This window comes from Haemorhous mexicanus, chromosome 10 (genome assembly GCF_027477595.1).
Source record: "Haemorhous mexicanus isolate bHaeMex1 chromosome 10, bHaeMex1.pri, whole genome shotgun sequence".
In the NCBI taxonomy this organism is placed as follows: Eukaryota; Metazoa; Chordata; class Aves; order Passeriformes; family Fringillidae; genus Haemorhous; species Haemorhous mexicanus.
Genome location: NC_082350.1, coordinates 9,957,204 through 9,979,146, shown reverse-complemented (window position 1 = coordinate 9,979,146; position 21,943 = coordinate 9,957,204). Strand labels below are relative to the sequence as shown.

Sequence of the window (21,943 nt, the reverse complement as noted above, 5' to 3'; positions counted from 1 at the left end):
AGATGTGTCAGTCATGGTGCAGGAGTGACTCCTGCTTTTTAGAAGCCATCACTTTTGAGGCTGCTCAACCCAACTGCTCCATGGTGGCAGAACAGCTTTTCAGTGCTGCAGCACCCATTCAAGCCAAGTGGAGAAGGAAAGGGTTTAGTCTAAAATACTGCAGCTCTTGGATGTTTCAGTCGAGAAGGAGGACTCCTCTTTGATTTCATTGCATGTTCTGCTTGCTTCTGCTGAGTAAAGCCTGGGAAGGAGAGGTGGATATTGCAATTCCTGCATTTCTGTCGCTGTTGAGTATTGTCACGGAGCCCTGCCTGCAGAGGCTCAAGCCTTTCTGAGTCTGAGACTAGAGCTGATTCTTTCCTTGGCCTTCAGAGGATTTCTCAGCACTGGTTACTCATCTGTTGAGCCTGGAATGGAGCATGGTGCAGGCTGGAAATATTTCTTGCAGAAGGAATTTGGAGACTTTTAGTGGAGGGTTTGCCCACCCAAACAAGGTCAATGCTTGAATATCAAGGGAAGAGTGAAAAACAAAACACAGATATTAAAAATTGTGTCAATATTTAATCTTGTAAATGACAGCTGGCAGATGTCATAAGCAAGTTATAGGCATTGATTCCCCCCCACCACACACACCCTCTGAGCGAGTATAATACTGTAATAGGCATTTCCTGACACTCCTTAGGAGATGGGGATGATACTGTATTGTCATCTTTGATTGTTGCTAAAGGTCACCTAGGAGCAAAAGGTGTCCTACTTATTAGGACAGTTTTGGTAGAGCATTTCTAGGACTTCCCTGTGATTCTTGGCAGATGTCCTAAGATGAATAGCCCAGATGCAGGAGAAGAGCAGTGAGACAGGGTGCCTCTTACTTTCTTCATGCTCCTTCTCTTAGCCTTCAGTCATGCTTTTGGTGTGTCACTGCCAACCCCTTCAGATAACACAGTTGAGGAACTTTGGGAAACTTTGTTTGTGGTGGTTTTTGTTGTTCAGAGATCAGTTGTTTTTATTTGTGGGAGAGTGTGTGTAGCCCATGCATCCTCTTCCAGATATACTCACTGTTACATAGTGAGGAAAACTTAAGAACTCAGAAAAGTGTGGACATTGAACTCTCAATTTGACATTAATAGGAGTACATTTTATCTGCTCTGTAGTTGAAAAAAAATGTAGTTCCGTATCTTAATATGCCATTTTTCAGAGATATTCTTGGAGCAAATGCTAGACAATGTATCTCTGTCATTGTAAATTCTTGTCTTTTAAATTAACAATATTCGAAGGGTTTATAAAAATTCAAATAGTGATTAGGTTCTGAGGCAGGAAATGTGCTGCTGTTGTCCTTTTTTGGATAACCTCAGCCAAACTTCATCCAGAATGAAGGATACAGGCTCAAGATGCTGAGTTACTGTGTAACAGACTATTTAATTCCATCTTGATGAATGGCCAGTCTTGCAGTGGAAGGGAACACTGTTGATGACAGTCTCCTTTGCCTCAAGGACTGTGCCCCTGTGGTGGCAGTTTTAGATGACAGCAGTTGGACCTTTTTCATTTTTTCTGCACAGGGATTGGAAACGGTGGTGTGCCAATAGGTGGCAATTATTAGGTGCAAATGTTACTCCCAGCACTGGTAACTAAATGTTGGTATCCACTCCCTTCCTTCAAGGTAAAGAGCATAAACACCTGTATTCTGTAATTCCAGTTGGTTCTTGTGCCAGTGCTCTGTGGTATTAGACATGTGAAGGATGTCATGGGAAGGAATGAGGCAGATGGTTGCTTTTTTTGAAAACTTTGAGAAGCCTTGTTCTGCAGTAATCACTTCCAGACTGACATGTTTCACCTGCTAATGTGTAGAATCATGGTAAACACTCTCCAGCTTTACTGTAGAAAAACTTAGTAGTGTTTGTAATATTTTTGAGAGTAAAAATGTCCTGCAAATGTGTTGACAGTCTGTTAAAACAAGTTTGATCCGAGATCTTTGTGTGAACTTTCTAGAACTTGTCTAGAAATTTCTTCTGCATGAAGGATAGGAAGCTGTGTCTGGTCACTAATCTTGAGAGTACTGCTTTATGTATCTCCTGTTGCTGCTGGTGGACTACTGGGGATCCTCCTGCTGACACTCTGTATGTAGGACATCTGCTTACCTCTTCCTCTCTTCTTTCTTAACCCCCTCTTGCTAAGAAGACTAAATAGCTACTTAAAGCTGGTATAAACTATCAAGATTTCAGCAGGCTCCTAGCAGTTTACTTCTGTAATTTTTCCTTGCAATTCACAGCATTTTAAGCATGGTTATATAAGAGGCGTGAGCTGTGTAGTGTTAAGGACAAAATGATGACAAGAAAAAAAAAAAAGATGAATGTGGAATGAAATTGTGTTCAGATGAAGCTGTTGTAGAAGTTAAAGTAAATAGAATGGAAATTATACCCCAAAACATTTATTTCTTTGCAAAGTAATCTGGATTTCCAGCAACAGATATGTATGAACAGGATGTTCCTGAATATGGGAGTTTTAGTGGGGTTTTTTTTGACTGTAGTTGGTAGAAGCTAGGAAGCAAACACCAGGTTCCACTGATGACCTCAAGTATTTTGTTGCTCCCCTTTTGTTACCATACAATGCATTTCCATTGAAAGACTGGTACAGGCAGTTTGGAAAGGTCACATTTCCTGGGAGCCCTGGTTTTCCAACTTCCTCAGCCTCCAGCTGTAATGTGTGTCACCTGATCACCCAGTGGTTGAGGCTGGAAGGCACTTTGGGAAGTCATCCTGTCCTGCCCCACTGCTCCTGCTCAAGCAGGGTCATCTAGAGCTGGTTGCTTAGGACTTCTGAATGTCCCTAAGGATGGAGAATTCTGCAGCCTCTCTGGGCAACCTGTGCCAGTACTTGGTCACCCTCACAACAAAAAAGTTTTCGTGATGATCACAGGGAATCTCCTGTGTTTGTGCCTGCTGTATCTGCTCTTGTCACTTGAACCACTGCAGAGGCTGGTTCCCTCTTCAGTACACCCTCTCTTTGAATTTTATATGTACTGATTTGATCTCTGCAGGGTTTCTCTAGGCTGGCTCTAGAGGCTGACTCTGTCCTTCAGTGAGAGATGCTCCAGAGAGTTGTTAGTGGCCCTTCACTGGACCGTCTCCAGTGTGTTTGTGTCTCTTATACTGGGGAACCCAGAACTGGGCACAGTGCTCTACATATGGCTTTCTAGTGCTGAGTAGAGCCCTTGGCCTGCTGGCAACTCTTCCATATGCAGCCTAGGATGCCATTAATCTTCCTTGCCTTAAGGGCCCGTTGGTTTGTCATCAGCTTGATGTCCACCAAGAGCCTTGGGTTCTTTTTTGCCAAATGTGCTTTCCAGACATTGCCCCAGCAGGCATTAATGCTTGAGGTTGTTCCTTTCCCCTAGGGATGGGATGTTGCACTTCTCTTTGAACTATACGTCTGGAAGGGGGCTGATTAACATTTTGTATGAAGTTACATGTTGATCAGAAAATAACAAGAATTGAGCTGTTTGCTCATTCTGATTGAATGCTGTGGTAGGTTATTTGGAACAGGTGGTGCCTGTTAGCTTCTAGGAGGGAGAGGCTGAGAAGTCTCTTCAGGAGTGTTGCCAGCATTACCTACTTTTCAGGTGATAATGGCAATAGATTGCTGACAGTGATTGTTTATTTGACTTGATGATTTTAATAGGGTAGACAAGTATTGTTAAAGGAAGGGGCTTGAGTGTATCTGATCCCACACTGTGGAATAAAGGATCTTTAGAGTCCTTTGTAGTCTCTTTTTTGTGAAATGAGTGTACTTTCATGTACACTGACATTTTAGTCTGATTTCCTCAAGATGTACTTGTGCTACACTCTGAGTTCAGATGTTTGTGCTCGAGTTGCATCTTTGAATCATTAGCGTTTGGGCAGCAGTGTGTGGAAGTTTTCCAACCGGCGGCTTCTTATAAACAGCTCTCTCTCTCCTGCCAATAACAGACTTGGTCGCTTTCCCATTCCCCAAGAAAGGTAATGTTCAGATAAGCAGGAGTACATTAACATGTTTCCTCTGCTTGGACACTGGCTTCTTGCTATCTTGGTGAATCTGGGTGTAGACACTACTGAAATTACTGGGATTTTGCTTCTGAAAGCTTTTCCAAACCTGTGTGGTTTTTTTCAAAGATCAGCAGAAGCAGCAATCTTCATTCCGCTTAAATCTGCGAGAATACAAAGACACAAGCAAGGCAACTGCATTCTAACCATGGACTTTAGTTCTAAAATATAACCATTAGAAGAAATCTGGGAGAAGCATCTTGGCTCTGATCCTGTATTTGTGGAAGATCTCCGACAGACTTTGTTGCTAGGGATCTAGAGAGTTGCATAAATCTTCATTGGTGGGTCAGACTGGGAGATTAGGATTGCAGTTGTGTTGTCAGAGATGGATGCCTTTGTAGAGAATTCTGAAAAATGCCAGTGTTCTAGTAGCATCAACAACTTACTTACTGGGGTTTTGGATTTTAAATCTGTCTACAAGCCTGACTTAAGGAATGGGATGAAAAGACATGAACCTGTGAGTTAAATAATCCAAGAATAGATTTAGTCATTGCAATTCTTACATACCCTTGAGAATACAGGAAGATCTCTTCTGCTCAAATGCTGAACAACTTTACAGCAGCAGGGAGGAAATAATACATTTTTGCTCAAACTTTACTGCAGTGACTTACTGCCAAATAGAATGGGATTATTTAAAGTATTAGGAGTCTTTGCTTTGTTAGAAAACACTGCTGCAAACAAGTTAGCTATGCTAGATCTTTTTGGAAGACAGTGTTCTTCTAATATGATATTCTAGAACTTGAGCAAACCTGTTCCCATAAAACCTCGCTGATGTTAATCTGAGTGAGAAACAGAATAAGAAGCTGCATTGAAAATCAGAGATTTTAATGCTTAATCCTAAAAGGTAATAAGAAAATTTTATAGTACTTTTTCAAATATTTACCTCATGGAGACGTGTACTCCTTACAATTACCTTCTATTGACCTTTCTTGTGCTGTCAGAGTAGCTCATTGTGTGTCAATTGTTAAGTGGCAAAAAGCTCAGTGTTCTTGTTTGTATTCAGGGACTTTGGAGCAAATAATTTTGCAATCATTCCTTCTATTTTATAGCATTTGGATTAAAAGTACAAGAATTAACACTTTGCTTTTAGCTTTTTGCTGCAGGGATCTGAATTACCAGATGTGCTGCTTTATCTCTGTATGTAATGTACTGAGATGTTCCCTGTGAGTGGCCCAGAAACAGGAGCACTGTAATACTTCTGCAGACTGGTGCCCAGTGATTTGCCTGGTTTATACAGATCATACCTTTGCTCAGAATACAAGTGCAATTAAATTGCAGTTGAGATAAAAAGGTTGTGTTGGCTGAGAGTTTTTTAATTAGCAGGGGGAGCCTCTCCTTTGTTTGAAAACAAAACCTTGGGTTTGTGAAAGGAAAGCTGAAAAGCTTTTACTTGGATTGCTGTCTGAAAATCTAAATGGTTGCCTTCATTATCAGTACTTGTGAAATTGCTGGTTCAGGAAGGCTGTAGAAAATAACTTCCCTGAAGGAGCACCAATGTAGCAAATGCAAATTAAAAACAAAATTACTGACCTTTCAATGCTGTGCATAGCAGAAAAAGGAAGTGTGGCGGGACCTGTGACATTCCATCTACCATTCCTCTGTTACTTTGAGGCTTTGCATTTAGGAGATAGGGAGCTACAAATTTTTCAGCATGTTTGTGATTTTATTTTGTTTTTGCTTTTAGATATATAATAGCACATCTTAAGTTTGGGCTACATAGAGTTTAGTAGTCAAGTGGATCTGGTATCAGAGAAGTGGAAAAAGTAACAATAGGATTATTTTTATAAAAAAAACCCTTGTATTTAACTAAAACTCCAAAAGATGCACATGATAGAAGATTGTATGTCTTGTTTTCATTTTTTTCAGCAGCCCATTCCCTCCCAAGGCAGTGAATGGCTTCTCTTTATTGTGAGCTGTATTGTTATTTATTGTGCCTAGAAAACTTGATATGATATTTTGAAAATACATGTAAAAATATACTTGGAGTAAAAAGATTCTGCTAAATAATTGCGTTTGATTACAAGTGCAGTCAAATCTAGTCTTCATATCTTTCCTCTATTTACTTAGTGGGTTTTGTTGGAAGGAGAGGTGGATTAGGGCTGGTCATGATTTTCCTCTATAGTGTTATACCATTATTCTTTACTCTTTTAATACTTTCAGTTCCTATTTTCAAGACTACTTTGACAGTCTTGATAGACTCTGGGATATTTTCACTTCCCATAGTAATTCTGGGAATAGCAGCTTTTTCCCTTCTCTCTTCAGCCCTTTTCTGTAGCTATAAAATGCTAAATATGTTCCTGATTTTGTATAACTAAACCAATCTTAACTTTAAATAAAACTGGTTCCTTTTAAGTGTTTGGGTTTGTTTTTTTTTTCATTTGGGTGATAAAACTTGGCTGAATCACAGACTTTAAGCAATACTGGCATCTGATATTTTTTTTTGCTATGCTTGCTTTCAATCCCAGATACTGCTTTATCTATAACACATCATATACTGAAGCATCTTTGCGTTGGTAAAGCACGAGTGTGAAATGATTCACACTAGGTACTAGATAGAAGATTGCTGTTGTATTGAGGCTATTTTTATAAGAGTTTTTCTCCTTCTCCTTTCTTTCTTTCTGTGTATTTACTGAAGTTTACAGCAACTGAATAACAGATCAGGCAGATGCTTAGTGCTTGGTACATGTTCTTTAGAAAGGTATTCAATTGTATTTGTGCAGAGGGAATATGTTCAATGCAGGTGTTTAAGTTGGGCACTTGTGGGGTTTTCAGTGGTACCTATAATTATTTAAATTGTAGGTACAATGTTGTAGGTATGTAATTCTTTAGCTGTTAGTCCCTAGTTAGCTCAGGCAGATGACCAAGTTTCCTAAATCTGTGTCAGACATTATTATCTTTTGTTGTACAGGTCTGGTAAAGCAGACTAGTATTGCAGTACAATTTATGAGGTGCCAAATAATGTGTTAATATGGAATGGGAATGAACCATCTATCACTGTTAACCTGTGAAGGAAGAGTGAGGAAGAGACTTTTGTCCACAATTACCTGCCTTTCCACCCCCAAAGGCTCTAGGGTTGGATTCTGGGCATTTGCAGTTCTGAGACAAAAAAAGCATTAAAATTTTACAAGTTACAATGTTCATAAATATTTCTTGAAATCTGTACTAGTCTCATAAATACTGTTTTTCTTTTGATGAAGTTTGAGAAATCTTGTGATAATGGAATGAACAAGATGGGGCAGAGCAATTACCTCATATTATCTATATTATTTTTTTTATTCAAAACAATAACGTAATGTTTTATTTTTACAGATGACTATGGATGAGAAATATGTGAACAGCATTTGGGATCTTCTGAAAAATGCAATCCAAGAGATTCAGCGTAAGAACAATAGTGGTCTCAGTTTTGAGGAGCTGTATAGAAATGCTTATACAATGGTGTTGCATAAACATGGTGAAAAACTCTACACTGGACTAAGAGAAGTGGTCACTGAGCACCTAATAAATAAGGTTTGTCCATTTGTGAATTAAAATAGACGTGTCTTATGTGAAAGAATTCTGAACAGTTACTTAAATGACAGAAAATCTAACTTTATTATGTTACCTTGTGTTGCAGTTGTGTAGCTTCTCTCAAAAATGGTAGCATAGAGCTAACATTAAGCTCAAATGATTCCATGTTCCTGGTACTGTTTCTGGTAAATTACTGATGGAAGGCAGACCATAGGAAGCACTTGAAAGAGTGTAACAGGAAACAACTTTTTTTTTGAGGAATAACTGTTAAAAGCTGTTTTTTTTTTTTTACAGTTTGTGTCATTTTTGGTGGCGTTTTGTGACTTTCTTAGGCCAAATTTTTTCTTGTTTGCCAGTCAGTTTTTTTTCATCTGTGGAACAAATAAATACCAATGTAAGAACTTGTTTTCTATAGGCTAATGAACTAATTCCCAGTTAATGAGACAGTTGTGCTGGGATTATGCTCTTTAAAGAGGCGGTAGGCACTGTTCAAAAACAGCAACTCAGCAATAGCAAAAGTCCTGAGTAGCTCACATTCTGCCATGTCAGCCTTTGCAAAACCATGTAGGTCAGTCAAAATGACATGCAGAAACTTTCTGAAGATCTGTCATCTGAGAAGAGGAATCTTCAGGTCTTGTGTTAAACCATGGAACCACTTGTTTAGTCTTGGAGAGAAGTTTAGAATTGATTAATAAATATGTAAGTGGAAAAAGTTGGAAGTCGCTTTTTAGGCCCGCAGATAATATTTCATGGCAATAGGATTCTAAGCCTAGGGGAGATGCCTGCCTTACACCTCATGGCAACATCCCTAGCAGAGAGGTACGTGTCTACTTTAATCCCATATTCTGGCCATGGTTCAGATGGACTATCAGATTTTTGTCCTGTTTTTACAAGATCTGAAAAGGAAGTCAGAGACCATCATGTGTCTTGGATGATTACTTCTGGCTGAATTACAGAGAATGGATGGGAGATTTATGGCTAAATAATGCAGGGTGCTTGGGGACGTTTTTTGTGTGTTCCAGCTGGAGTTACTGCTGTGAAATGTGTTCTTTTCTGAAATCCTAGTTTTCAAAGGTGTGGTCCAGATAAGTATAGTCCAAAACTGCTTTGAATGTGGGGCTTTTTTACTGTGTGCACCAGAGGAGACATCCTCTATGAAGTGGTTAAATAATTTGCAGTTCTTTTCTATAATTGTAGCACATCTGTGATTTTCAAAAACTTCTGGTTTCATTATCTGTGCATTCATAATCTGTACTATTCATATAAAATGTGGCAAATGGCTGAGGCTTTTTTTTGCCTTGTTCTTGTATTTGTCTATGGACTTAATAATTGTGACACTAAAGTTTTATTATTCCTAGGCTTTAGTTTATCCTGGTTTAATTTGATGGATGTCTTTTTATCTTTGTTCCTAGGTATTTTGCCACTTATCTTAGTTCCTAGCTATTTTGCATATTAAAAATTATGCATTTGCAGAATTAATTATTCTGAAGTGCTGATTGTCGCGGTCTAACAAAAGAGCAGAATGTTCTGAGTTTGTACTTGCAGTGCAGAGGCTGAGAGGACTGCACAGACAGCAGTGCAGAGAAATGCCTTTCTGACACTTAGTATTCCTATTCTGGTCCTTTAAATAAAATCTCTGATGACCAAATATTCTGATCTTTAATGTGATTAATCAGATTATATCCATGCGTGTGGGTGATAAAAAGATGACCAAAGCTTTTTCAAATCAAAAGATTAACTGAGTTTTAGTAGGTAATTGCTATATAGTTAAAAAGGCTAAATTATTCTGATGATGCCAGCCTGTAAAATAATTCAAGGAAAAGACTAAAAAAATGTGACTTATGCCAAAAATTTCTGAAAAAATAACAAAAACTTACAGAGGCTAAAAGCTGCTGCTTGTCCCTTTTGAATGTTTGCTTAGACACATTATGTTGAGGCATATATAGATGGAAGTATGGAAAAAATAGTGCATTGTTTATCAAGAATAGGATCAGTTCTAGAATGACATCTTCTGTTTGAGCCATTGGTACTTGTTGTAAGAGAGATAAAAAATGAGTTTTGTTTAACCTCGTGTTTTGTCATAGAAATTTTAGCAAAATCTTTTCTGTTCGCTGTCCCTATCCAAGAGCAATTCTCTGGTAAATTTTAAGCAGCTAATGAATGATAAATGATCTCATCACAAGTCTTTGTAAAACTTCTATTCAGAGATTCAGTGGTGAATGCTAGAATTTAGAAGAGGGGGGTTTTGCCAACTGAAATATTATTCATTAAATTCTTTAACTTTTATAAAAATGGAAATGTTCACAGATGAATAGATTTTACTGAAGAACTGTATTCAGTTCAGGGACCACTGCTGAGGAGCCTACCCCAGATTTGAAACTGCAGTAATCCTTCAGCCATAACTGTCATTTGCTGCCCACATCTCCAGGTTATCTTCTTGAAAAAGTTGCATTCTTGTGGTATTCCAGTCATGCTGGTTAATTAGCAATAGATGAAGAGACTAGGTAGAGGCAGTGTATATTTTCAGTTGTTTTTACAAATAGTTTTAAAGCTTGGAAAGCATTCCTTCGTTTTTGGTAAGGCATGGTTAAGAGCTGTATTTATGATTTATGCTAATTTAATTGCCAGGTGAAAGTTGTGCTTATTCAGCATTTTAATTAGCAATCAAACACTAATGAGAAAAGTCTTTAACTTCTCAACAGGAGAATAGTACAGTGCACTGTCTTGACAGCTTAATTGTAAATAAAATAATATTTGCAAATATGATCAATACAAGGTGTGTGCAAGCAAGTTATTATCAAGAATGCTTGGTTTCAGACTTGCAGACCCCAGTGGTTTGCAGTTCTAAATCACCCTGCTCTGGCTGTGGGATAAAGGCTGTGGTAAGCCAGGTACTCTGCATCACTGAGACAAGTCAGCTGTCTTGAGCTACCTTGTTTTTACTACAGGGTAGGAACATGCTAAAACTTGTCTTTACCTGTGTCTTGACATCATTATTTACGTATGGTACATTTAGAGCTATTTAAAAATACTGTTGAATTTTGAAAGTACTGAAATCTTTCATTTTATTTTTTTAATTCCTCTGCCTCTGATATTTCACTAATTTCTGCCTTTCTTGCTCACTGACAATCTTGTAGCTTGATACGGATGGTCCTCCTTTACACTTCTCAAGCCTGGTCTGTTATTGCATCACACAAATGTTAAGTGTTTTTAAAACACACAGACCTTAGTTTACAGCTCTCTAAACCATTTGATGATAAACAACATCATTTGTGTTACAGTAAAAAAAAGTTGAAGTTAAAAAGCTTACAGGATAATATTTTTAATGTTCATTTTATATATAAGTCAGTAGGGCCCAATAAGGGGCATCCCAGAGTCCTGAGGAGAGTTGGCTGATGTAGTGGACCACCCACTCTGTGAGTGCAGGAGTGGAGTGCTGGTGCAGGTATGGGCTGAAAGAAGTGTGTCTGTTCTGGGACTTAGAAAGTTATGTCTGGGGTCCTTTGCAAGCTTTAAAATTTGCTATCTTAGTGTTGCAGAGAAAAGGGAGAGATTAGAGTCATCTCCATCAGGGAGTTTGAAATTATTTCCATAATATCAATGAAATAGGGAGGAATGACACAAGAAGTTGTGTAGGAGGCAAATTACCTACTGAGCAGTAGAGTCAGCCTGACTGGCAATGTATGAGTGTTATCTGCCTTTATATTTTCTTAATGATGTTTTCAGATGATCTTGAGCAAGTCTGCTATTATGTGGAGGGCAAAAGGATGTGAGGGAATTGCTCGAAAGTACATAACTTTTGAGAATCCCTGGTATTCTTCAGTGTTTGTTTTTTCCTTTTAGCAATAGGATAGCAGCTGCAGGGATGAACAGACATTTCTGGTAGTCAATCCATTAGCCTACTTGGGACTCCTAAGATTTTAGAATACTATCGTTTAGACTACTTGGATTTTTCTAAAAGGAACTCTATAATAAAAGTTCTGAGAGCTTGAGGCCTTGGTTCAGAAAGTGCTGTTCCGTACTGCTCCTCCCCTCAGGATGTTCTGGCTGTCCTTACAGTAGTGGAAATTACATAATTGAACTATTTGTGCTGCTGCATCAGGCCAGGCACTGTAAGATAGAAATAGTAGGCCATAAGTCTTCTTTATGTACACTCAATCAAGAGTTATTTAAAGGTATTGAAAGCTTATGCCAACAAACTACTCTTATTGGGGGAAGGTTTCTGTATTTCCTGAAGACCTGTACCCAGTAGAAAATGCAGTTGGGCCTGAACATTTTATACAGTAAATGTTATCCTTGTAACTGTCAGAAGACCTTACATATATTACAAAGTTGCTAATTTATTTTCAAGTCCCTCTGAATATGACAGTCCCATTTAAGCTGGCTTTCCCTGGAATTTACTTCGTAACTGTAAATACTGTCACAGAAATCACCACAAGCTCAGCTAATTTAAAGTACCATTCTGCTGATAAAAATCTTTGAGATCTGAAATTTTCTAAGGCTGTGGCAGAGTAGCAGCTGTGTCTCCTCTTTGTTCAAAGAGTGTGAGTATGCACATTTTTTTACTTGAGATCATTTATTCTACCAAAGTGGTGTGACTCTGCACCTTTGCATGGCTAAGATGTTTTGTGCATTACAGCAGTTTCCCTGTAGTTTTGCTGAATTAATGGCCCATACAAGGAATATGTTGAACACTTGTTAACTATAAAGTTGCTGTAAGTGATAATTTGCTTGGCAGTAGTTTGCTTGGCTTTTGTAGCAGCTGAAAGAATGGCTTTCTGAACCTCTTCTGCAGTTTCAAATACACCTAGAAGAATTTCATTGAGGAGCTTCACAGGGAAACTCTGAAGGTAGCTCCATTGTACAGCACCCATTTTTGAGTTTCAGGCCCATTTCCAGAAAATTACGTGGCACACCATGTGGAGCAGAGGTGCCACTACTGCAGAATGTGCCGGTGTCTGCTTGGAAGCAGGTTGTCACTGCTACCTGGTGGCAGGTGTCCACCCCCTTCTGTGTGACTTGGCACTGGCTTGCCCAGCAGGGTTAGTGTGATGGGTGTGGGATGTGTTCAGTTACAGGGGCACACTGCCTCTGTGTTGTCAAAATAAAGTGTATCATAAAAAATTGATCAGTAACTACCCTTGGTCATTTGCGCTTATAATCTAATCATGCTTTGCTTCATTTTATCAGTGTGGACGAACTACCAAATAATGTTTATAAAGCTTTTCCATACTGACCAAAGAAGGGAAAGCAACCATGTCATGTTTGCTTGTCTTGTTCTGGGAGATTCTGCATATTCTTCACAAGTATGTCTGCTGAAGTTTTTAGTGTGTATTTATGTTTTGGCTAAAAACTACCTGGACTGGGTGACAACAGAGCACACATTTGGGAGACCAAAGGCTAAATGATGATCATGATCAGAAAGAATGATGCAGTTAAGCAGTGTTCATAACTGCATATTATGTTTTCCAAAAGCAAGGAGGAGAGGCCTTGCTCAGGTGTGCAGAGTAGGTGTTTGAAGATGTAAGAAAGCTTTGAACAACCTATGCATACCTGTATTGCCTCGATGGACTAACAAGGTGAATATTATTGGGATAAGTTTCCCTCCTCCTTCCTCCCTCTCCTCTACCTCCTCCTGCTCCTTCATTCCTCTCCTTTTCTCCTTCATCCCTCTCCTTCTTGAGATCATTGTGTTGGATGATGTTCCACACTGTGTCTCTGGTTTGCTCATCTGACTGTGAGTGTGTACAGTAGTGTGGCAGACAGGATTCTGTTACTCTGGTTTGGCCTAATAACTTCATAAAACTGGAATGACAGAGTGAAGTCTGTCAGGTGAGTGCATGAGATGTTGCTGCAGCTTGTGGCTGCCTGGCCTGTGTGTTTTGTTTCCCTCTTTGAGTCTCTGTACTGAAACATACACTGTTAGCTAAGTATCAGTCCAAAACAATGAATGTGAACATTCTGGTTGCAAAAGAGGGCAGAATATATTTTGCATGTTATGTAAAAAGTCAATTCCCACATTTTATTAACTCTGGAAATTTTTTTTACATTCCCGCAGGTTTCTCTTTGACATTAGTTTCAAGTTTGAGCACTGCAGTATATGCCTGTTGGAAAAAAATAAAAATATGAAACTGGATAGGCTTTTTTATTAGTAGGGAGAGTAGTGGCAAAGAGGCATAAAATCTGAAGTTGATGAGACTGATTAACTTGCAAATTGCAAATACATTCATAAAAAATGAATATGACTATTTTTCTATGAAGTCTTGTTGTTGGTATTAATGTAAGAGTCTGATCTTTACCAAGCAATTGGTTCCTTTCAGAACTGGTGTTTGCTGTGTCTTTATGCTATCTCAGCTTGTCTCTCTAAATGTCATCATGGCCAATTTTCCACCTGTACTTGTTCCTGTTTGTAGCATTTACTGCTACTACTCAATGTTCTGAAATTACTTGTGATAGTAAAATTACCAGCAATTGAAACACTATAATACAGGAAATGAAAGCTATGAGGAGTCATCAAAGACTATTTTTAACATTTGAAACTTCAGGAATTCCTTTGAAATATAAAACCCATGTTTATTTTATTTCTCTTGTTTCTAGCATAATTTTTCATACTTATTTTTCCAGAGAAGGGAAACATGAGGTAGGGATAATCAGCACCCAGGAAAAGAGAGAACCTGCTTGCAAAATTCAGGTCCATAGAGGAGCAAGAATTCTTGTGCTGAAGCTAAGTTTTAGATTTAAATGCTGTAGGAGAAACTGACTTGAGTTGATGTCAATTTATTTTATTTTTTTTTCACTTCAGGTGCGAGAAGATGTGTTAAACTCTTTGAATAACAACTTTCTACAAACACTAAACCAAGCGTGGAATGATCATCAAACAGCAATGGTGATGATTAGAGACATCCTGATGTATATGGTGGGTATTTGCTATTTCACACATTTCACAGTGTAGTAAGTTGTCCTCTTACCATGCTTACCAGTTTTCTTCCAAAGACTACTCTCTGTCCCTTTTTTTCAATTTTCTGTGTGCATGCAAGACTGCTACAGGTGTTTGACAAATTGTAATTGGATTTATGTTTTAGGTTATCTCATTATCACCTGAAAAATTGATCTAAAGAATATTTGAACTTTGCAGTTCTTAAAAAATGAGCTAGTCAGATCCATTCTGGCAGATTTTAGATGTTAGTTCAGGTAGTGGTGTTTTCTTACTGAGGCAAGCACTATGGTGTAAAGCCTCCTGAAACTTCCAGTGTGGTTGTTCTTTAAGCTTTAGGATTCAAAGAGATAACTTTGCTTAGGTACAATGTGTGTCCTTGAATGTTAAATTGTAGTTGGATCCTTTGCTGTTCATGAACAACTTGTGTAGAAGATTAAGCAGTGTATGTAGAATGTGATTTTTGGTTGCATGCTTTCCATTTCTCACCTATTGCCAACAGAAAATACTTTTTTTTTTAAGAGAGAGGTCCTAACATTTTTGTGTTATGTTTTAGTTAGTTGGTAAGTATTAAAATTCCCATAATATTGGAGATGTTTTAGTATGCAAGAGGATATTTTTGCTTACCTTCTAGAAAAAGGTTTTGACTTCAAAAGGAAGTTTTGAGATGCTGTGTTTTTTGTGTAATATTTTTTCCTCTCCAAAGTATCCTAAATGTAATTATTGATGCAGTACTTGACAATGAAGGACAGACAACAATGGAATTTTTTGGTCCAAAAAGCAGATGAACTGGAATTGTACTCTATCTGCTAAACAACAGGAGTTAAGATCTTGTCTTGTAGCTGTTAAAGATCTCGTGCTGTGACATTGACCATGTTTGTATTAGCTGTGAAGTCCTCTTTGGTCAAAAAGCTACTGCAAGTTAAAGAATTTGAAGTAACTAGAGAATCACAATCAATTCTTTTTAATTGATTTGCTGCCCTTCATGTTGGAGGAATTGGTTTATTTCAGCAGGGAAAAGACCACATATCAAAAAATAGAGTGCTGGATAACATGCCATCAGTGACACTGAATGATTTGTGTGCCAAAAAGAGGATGGACAGATTGTTTTGAAGATGTACTGTCCTTGCTGTGAGAGATCCTGGACTCCCTAATTTGTTTGTGAAGGAAAAATACAAATCAATTGCTGCTAACTGCATCTAGGTATATTCAAGAATATCTAATGATTAGATTAATCTACCAAAGGTAGTAGTGAATTTTCAGAAAGGTTAGAAGATGGAATCCAGAGCTTTCTAGGGGAGTAGCTGTTGTGTTTTAGCCCAATATTATATATAATTTCAGCACAGGAGGTGCTGGATGGTCCAAAGTAATAGATAATGCAGTGTTACCTGCTGCTCTTAAAATCAATAAGTTTCTGATCTTTCAAACAGTGGTAGAGAAAATTGGCTTATAAGCTTTCCTTGTTTTAGTGGCTTGACCAGTATATTAAAGGCCAAAACCTTTTCTCTTTGAGGAAGGGTTGCTTCCTTCAGTTACCACTCCTGGGGGAGCAGGAGAGCTGTTTCCTGAGTATTATTTGCAGTCAGAAGAGCAATGCCTTGACTTTGTTTTGAAGCATGAGAGTGCTGTTCAAACATCCAGCCAGCCTTCTCTTTTCCACCAGGATTCCAGGAGAAGGAAAGCTGCAGCATTCCTTCAAGTGTAAATTGAACTTCATTGGCTGTCTTTTATATTCAAGACAGAATAACAAATAAGCTTGAATATCTCTGGACTATGCAGCCTTCTGTGTGCTGTTGACAGTTCCTAATTATTTCAAGTGGTTGTTCAGTTGAGCCCCCTGCTTGACTAATTATTTGACTCCCACAGATTTTTTTTTCCTTTTACCACAGAAACAGAAAAAAACTATCCACAATAAAATATATTTATAGTATAGTAGTAAAAATAGAACAAAATTTTCTTTCAAAATGCTTATATAAACCTAGGGGCGCTGATATTTGTTTGTTAAACCTCTGTAATGTAATATGGGGTTCACAGCTATAATTTTAATTTTTTTTAGGTAGAACTATCTAGTATGAAGGTCTAATACAATGGGCAGTCTTCCTCCTTTGACTTGGAGGGGCATAAGACAAATTGTCAGTAATACATGTTTTGATTACAAATTAAAGAATAATCAATGATTTAAAACAGGACTACTTTAAAAGATTTGCAGTTTCACCTTTGTCACTGGGATGTCTTCTTGAGTCAGACATAATTTTCTTTATTCACAAAAGACTAAGAGTAAAAAACTTCCCAGTCTTGAACATGTGTTCATTCAAAAAGCTTGGGAAAGCTGCCAGTACCACAGAATTATAAAGCACCTGTGAAAGATCAGACCTGACTGCTTTTCAAAGAAACAATTTTCAAGAATTTTATAAAATAAAGAGTGATTTGTCCTTACTTTCTGATGTTGAGTCTGACTGACACGTAGGTTTATAATGATCTGCTTATGTCAGAAATAGTTTATACACTTCTATTCAAGCAAATCTAATATAACTGACATTAAAAATATTTTATCTAAAAAAAGCACCTAACACTGTATAACCTGAGTCACCAGGCATTGTAAATTAATATGCTTGTGTTCTAGCAGGAGGAGTGTCTGCAGTTATGTTTGTAAGTAAAGCATGACCCAATCCTTCTCTTATTTTGTAGGCCATCTCGATTACACATCAGTTTCAGGAAATGTACCCATTGCCCAACAGGCCACACTGTGACATCAGTGAAAGTAAAACCTTTAATACCCTCTTGAATTCTGGTCTTACTCTCTTGAATTCCTGCTTCAGCCAAGTGATTTTACATCTTGAACATCTTAAACAAAATTGTCTCTGTTTTAATGCCACCTTTTTTTCCAACTTTGTTTCACCCATTAGCTGCTGTATGATTTAAGTCAAAACAAACACCTTTTCAACCCACCCGAATTTCTTTCCTTTGTTTAATTTTTCCATTTTTAAAATAAAAATCAATACAAATAAATCTTTTTTAGGAAAGTATGTGTTTTGTACAGTGCAGTTTGTGCCTTATGGTGCTTAATGACTAGAACACTTGCTGTTTGAGGTTATGGCAGGATTTCATTGTTCATGCAGAACATCCTCCACAAGACGCTCTCAAGTTTGCCTTATAGTTATGCTTTTAAAAATGTTATTACCTTGTCTCTTGTGATTGCTCTCTGGTAAAAGTGTGTTGCTTTCATTTCTGTTGCAGGTGTAGTATGAGGTTTTTGCAATCTTTTGCACTTATTGTGCAAGGTTTGTTTTGATTATTTTGAGACATTCCAGTTCCCTGACTGAATTTCAAGTTTATGTAGTTCCACTGGATTTTGTTTGATATAGCACAAGCTCTCTTCCTTTTTACATGTTTAGGTTGCAGAAATTGGTGCCAGAGTAGATATAATACACTCTGTAAATTCTGGCACTGTCTGTGACAAGCAGTGAGGTGCTGAAGCAGTCAAGTCATGTGCTAAGCAGCATCCTTGCTGAGTCAAGTCAGGTACTAAGACAGGTTGAAGTACTGAAGTACATTTGGGCATATCTGAAATTCAGCCTCACAGTGGCAGTGCAGGTAAACGTACCTGCAGTGGGCTTTATTTGGCTGCTGTATGGAATGGGAGCAATGGAGGTGGAGTTGGTTGGGCTTTGCTGCAAGCAGTGTAGATGTCTTTATTCTTAGAATGTCAAATGGAAACTGGGTTAAACTGGATTCTGTGGTGTCTCTATTACTTGTGCTTGCTAAATTTAAAGCAATTTCAGGTATGTAAGTGCAGCAGTCACACCCCTGGCTGCATTACAGCCTATGGGTAGTGCCAGTTACACACTGTCAGAAGTGAACAATTGCTCCTGCAAATACAGCTGTGGATTTTTCAGAGGGCAGAGCATTCCCTTCTCATCTTGCTGTGCACAAAGCTGGTGTCTTTTTTTTTAGGCCAGCACTGACAGGTTGGATATGGGAGTTTTGACGAATGACTCTCATTGTCCATGGCTTACACAGAAGGTGATAGAGAGAAGTGTTGTTTTTATTTCCAGAACTAGGATCAAAGACACTTACTGTATACACAAGGGTGTCTGAAGGCTGCTGCATCATCCAGGTAGTGCATCCATGCAGAGATGGGTAAAACGTGGCTACCGGTACCTTACAGTAGAATTTTTCTGGAGTAGAAGCAGGATTGTAATTCATCAATAATTGCTGTCTGAAATTCCATCCTTGTCTCCTGACAGTTACTGCTACCTTTAAGCACCCACCACTTCTCCCCATGGGAAGTGATTTCTGTTCAGTAGTATGTAGCCTTGTCAGTCAAACCTGTTCCCAAATGGGGCTCTGTGATTTTCTTTTTTAGGCTGGGAGAGCTTCCAGCAAATGTGATCTGTTACCAAGGGTGAGCAAATGAGCAGGATCAGAAATGTTCATGTTGCTGCTCTGGTTTGGGTATTGTTGAGAGGTCTGGCCTACAACAGAGGCTGCTGATAAACTGAGAGGAGTCACTCTTTCACAATGGCAGTGTTCAGCACTGCCACAACAGAAGCTATGCAGATGAGTCATGGCCATGGCTCTAATCCTTTTAGATACCCTGCTGCCTGTGCTTCAGAGGCCTGAATATTTTTTTGAAATAATAATTATATTCTTTTCTCTTCAAGTTGTAGTATTAGGCACTATGTTTTAATTTGCTCTTTCATCTCTTTGAAAATGTATTTTAAGCTTGTTTTACTTGAGAATCACATTGACTTCTGTCCTTGATGTAAGTGTATAAATAAGGAAGTGAAATAAACAACCCTGTTTCTAAAAACAGAAAAGCAAAAGTAACCTATTGCAAAGACTTAGTCCACCACACATCTCTGAACTGACTTCATGAGAGCAATTAGTAAATGTTGTGCTTTGAGACAGCTGAGCTTGCTTCAGGAGCCACAGAGGAGGCATATCTGACATGTTCCCAGCTTGTTTTTTCATTTAAATTCAGGGCTGCCTGTCTGAAGGCAGAGAGTGGGAAATCACACATTAATTGCTGAACCCAGTGTTTTGCTTTCCTGTGGTCACCAAGTGGCAATCTGGCATATAATTAGTCTAGGAATAATTTTACCATGTGAATACAGGTGCTAAGTGCTGGGCTGTCTCTTCCTTCTTGTTTTTTGAAATTGTGGAATTTATGCAAACTTGCAATTTTGGAATATTTTTTCCATAGTCTGAAGCATAACATTTGTTCTTTTAATGATTTCATTTTCCAGGTGTTTGAGTAGCTTTACTCTTTAATTCTGTGTGTGATAAAGCAGTTAAGATTGTGATGGAACCAGTGGAGAAGCTAATCTTTATACTCATTTTCATAAATTAACCATCATCCTTTATAGAATTTGATTATTTTTTAAAGTAGTATTGTTTTTATTATAGCTATATACATTCTTACAAAACCTCATCCTAGTCAGATTTGTGAGTACACCTAGCTTTTTCTAATGCCATTGTCCTGATGCTTAAATGATAGCAAAGCAGTATTTTTAGTAATTGCCCAAACTATGATATAAGAGAAATGGATTATGTCCTGACAGAAATTAACAAAAATAATGATTGCTCATCTCAGAAAGGGATTTCAAAAACTCACAGTTTTTCTATTCATAATATTAAGTGGCCTGACCCAGTAGTAGCTATTAATCAAGTACATGCATTTTCTGTCTGCTAGTGACTTTATTAATAGCCTTTCTTTTTTCAGAGTTGAGTTGGGAGAGAGGAATAGGAAAGGAGAGACAAATTTTTGGAGCATTTCTTTGGGTAGCAGTGAGAGACTCAGGGTCTGCTTAGCATTCCCTGTCAAATCTGTACGATGGATTTTGGACTGTGCAGTTTTAAAAATGCTGATCTGAGGATCAGTGTTGATTTTTAAATGTAGGTGTATAAAAAATGGGTAGTTGAGGAGCTTGATCCTTCCCATAGACAGAGATTATATTGGGAGATAGCATTTAAGCACACATGGAAATGTAAAAAATATTTTCTTCTCTCCCTCTTTTTTTTGGGGAGGAGGTGGTGTATGGGTGAGATTATAATGAAACATAACAAAGTTTTGAAATACTGCTCAAGTGGAGTGAAAGTGAATTTGGGGAGGGTGGAGGGGGGGATGTCTACAGAAGTCTTATGTAAAATTTTGCAGTACTAATCCATAAAGATTCTTATTGTAACTCTTTTTGGTTTGGTTCTATATTTGCTGCTCTTTATCTAATGATGCTATTTTAGGAAGTTCCACTGAATATTGAATATCTTTTGCCTAGAAGGAGTGGTAGGAAGATGCATGGAGGGGAGGGGGAAGTTAAATTATTTTTCTTAAAAGATCAGAAAGAGATGGAAGGGTTTGAGTAGGTAAGTAAAACCTCTTGCAAATAGTACTATGCATTTAGTCAGTGCTTGGAGACTCCTCTGCACCCAGAGTAAAAAGTGGGAAGGCTGTAGATCTGCTATGGCATGCTTTAGTCATAAATGCTGTGCTTATACTCCTAAGCCAAATAGAACTTCCAGTGTAAATGAAGTTTTGATTTTGAATTTTGAAGGGTATGCATAATTTCTTTCTGTTAAGAGAAAAGATCAATTTGGTCATATTTCCACTGTGGAGAAGCAGTCAATCTCTCGTATTTTTGAATAGCACTGATGCAGTGAATTCACAGTGTTATTGCTGTTCATGCCCTTGCTGCAGGACCGAGTGTATGTGCAGCAGAACAACGTGGAGAATGTCTACAACTTGGGCCTGATCATTTTTCGAGATCAGGTCGTACGTTATGGTTGCATCAGGGATCACCTGAGGCAAACCCTGCTGGATATGATTGCAAGAGAGAGGAAAGGAGAAGTTGTAGACAGGTAAGATGTTTGTAGGTGGAGTCTTTTGTTGTGAAGAATAGCTGTCGATTTTTAAAGAGTGACTCAAGAACATATACAAATAATTCGTTATTTAAGATCACATTTGTGACTAAAATTTCTTCAATTCTGGAGTAGCATTTCTTTGTGTATTATATTTTAGCATAATGGTAAACAGGGAAGCTTGTTAATATAATTTTCAGTATTTACCTTGCTACTCTGCCTGCATTTCTGTGACTAAGATTGCCCAACCTGCAATTCAGGAAAAGAAAAAGACTCCCCAGCTACAGCTGTGTATTGTCCCCTACTGCCAGAAAGTGGAATCTTTTTCTAATGCAGTTCTTTTGTTTTCATTAAATTGCTGATGCATTTGAATTTTGGTGGCATTTATTTTGTCTTCAGCTGGGTTTTTTTTTTATTTTTTTTTAGATTTTTGTTTGGTTGTTTTTTTTTTAAAACAGCCAGCCATCCAAAAACCACAAACTTTGCATAGCAACTTCCACATGTGCAGTTGTTTTGAAGTTACAGTTGCTCAGTTCTGACCTATGTGTGCAGTTTTCTTTGAAGTACT

The 21,943-nt window shown here is 38.0% G+C and overlaps 1 protein-coding gene across 1 annotated transcript in view; it reads left to right on the top strand.

Annotated features, from left to right (window-relative positions):
- Window positions 1-21,943, top strand: part of CUL3 (cullin 3) — a 55,158-nt gene that overhangs the window by 11,351 nt on the left and 21,864 nt on the right. Inside the window, exons 2-4 of the mRNA XM_059855278.1 lie at window positions 7,386-7,583; window positions 14,386-14,499; window positions 21,215-21,375. Of these exons, the coding sequence (XP_059711261.1) occupies window positions 7,386-7,583; window positions 14,386-14,499; window positions 21,215-21,375 (473 nt within the window). The remainder of the gene's footprint in view (window positions 1-7,385; window positions 7,584-14,385; window positions 14,500-21,214; window positions 21,376-21,943) is intronic.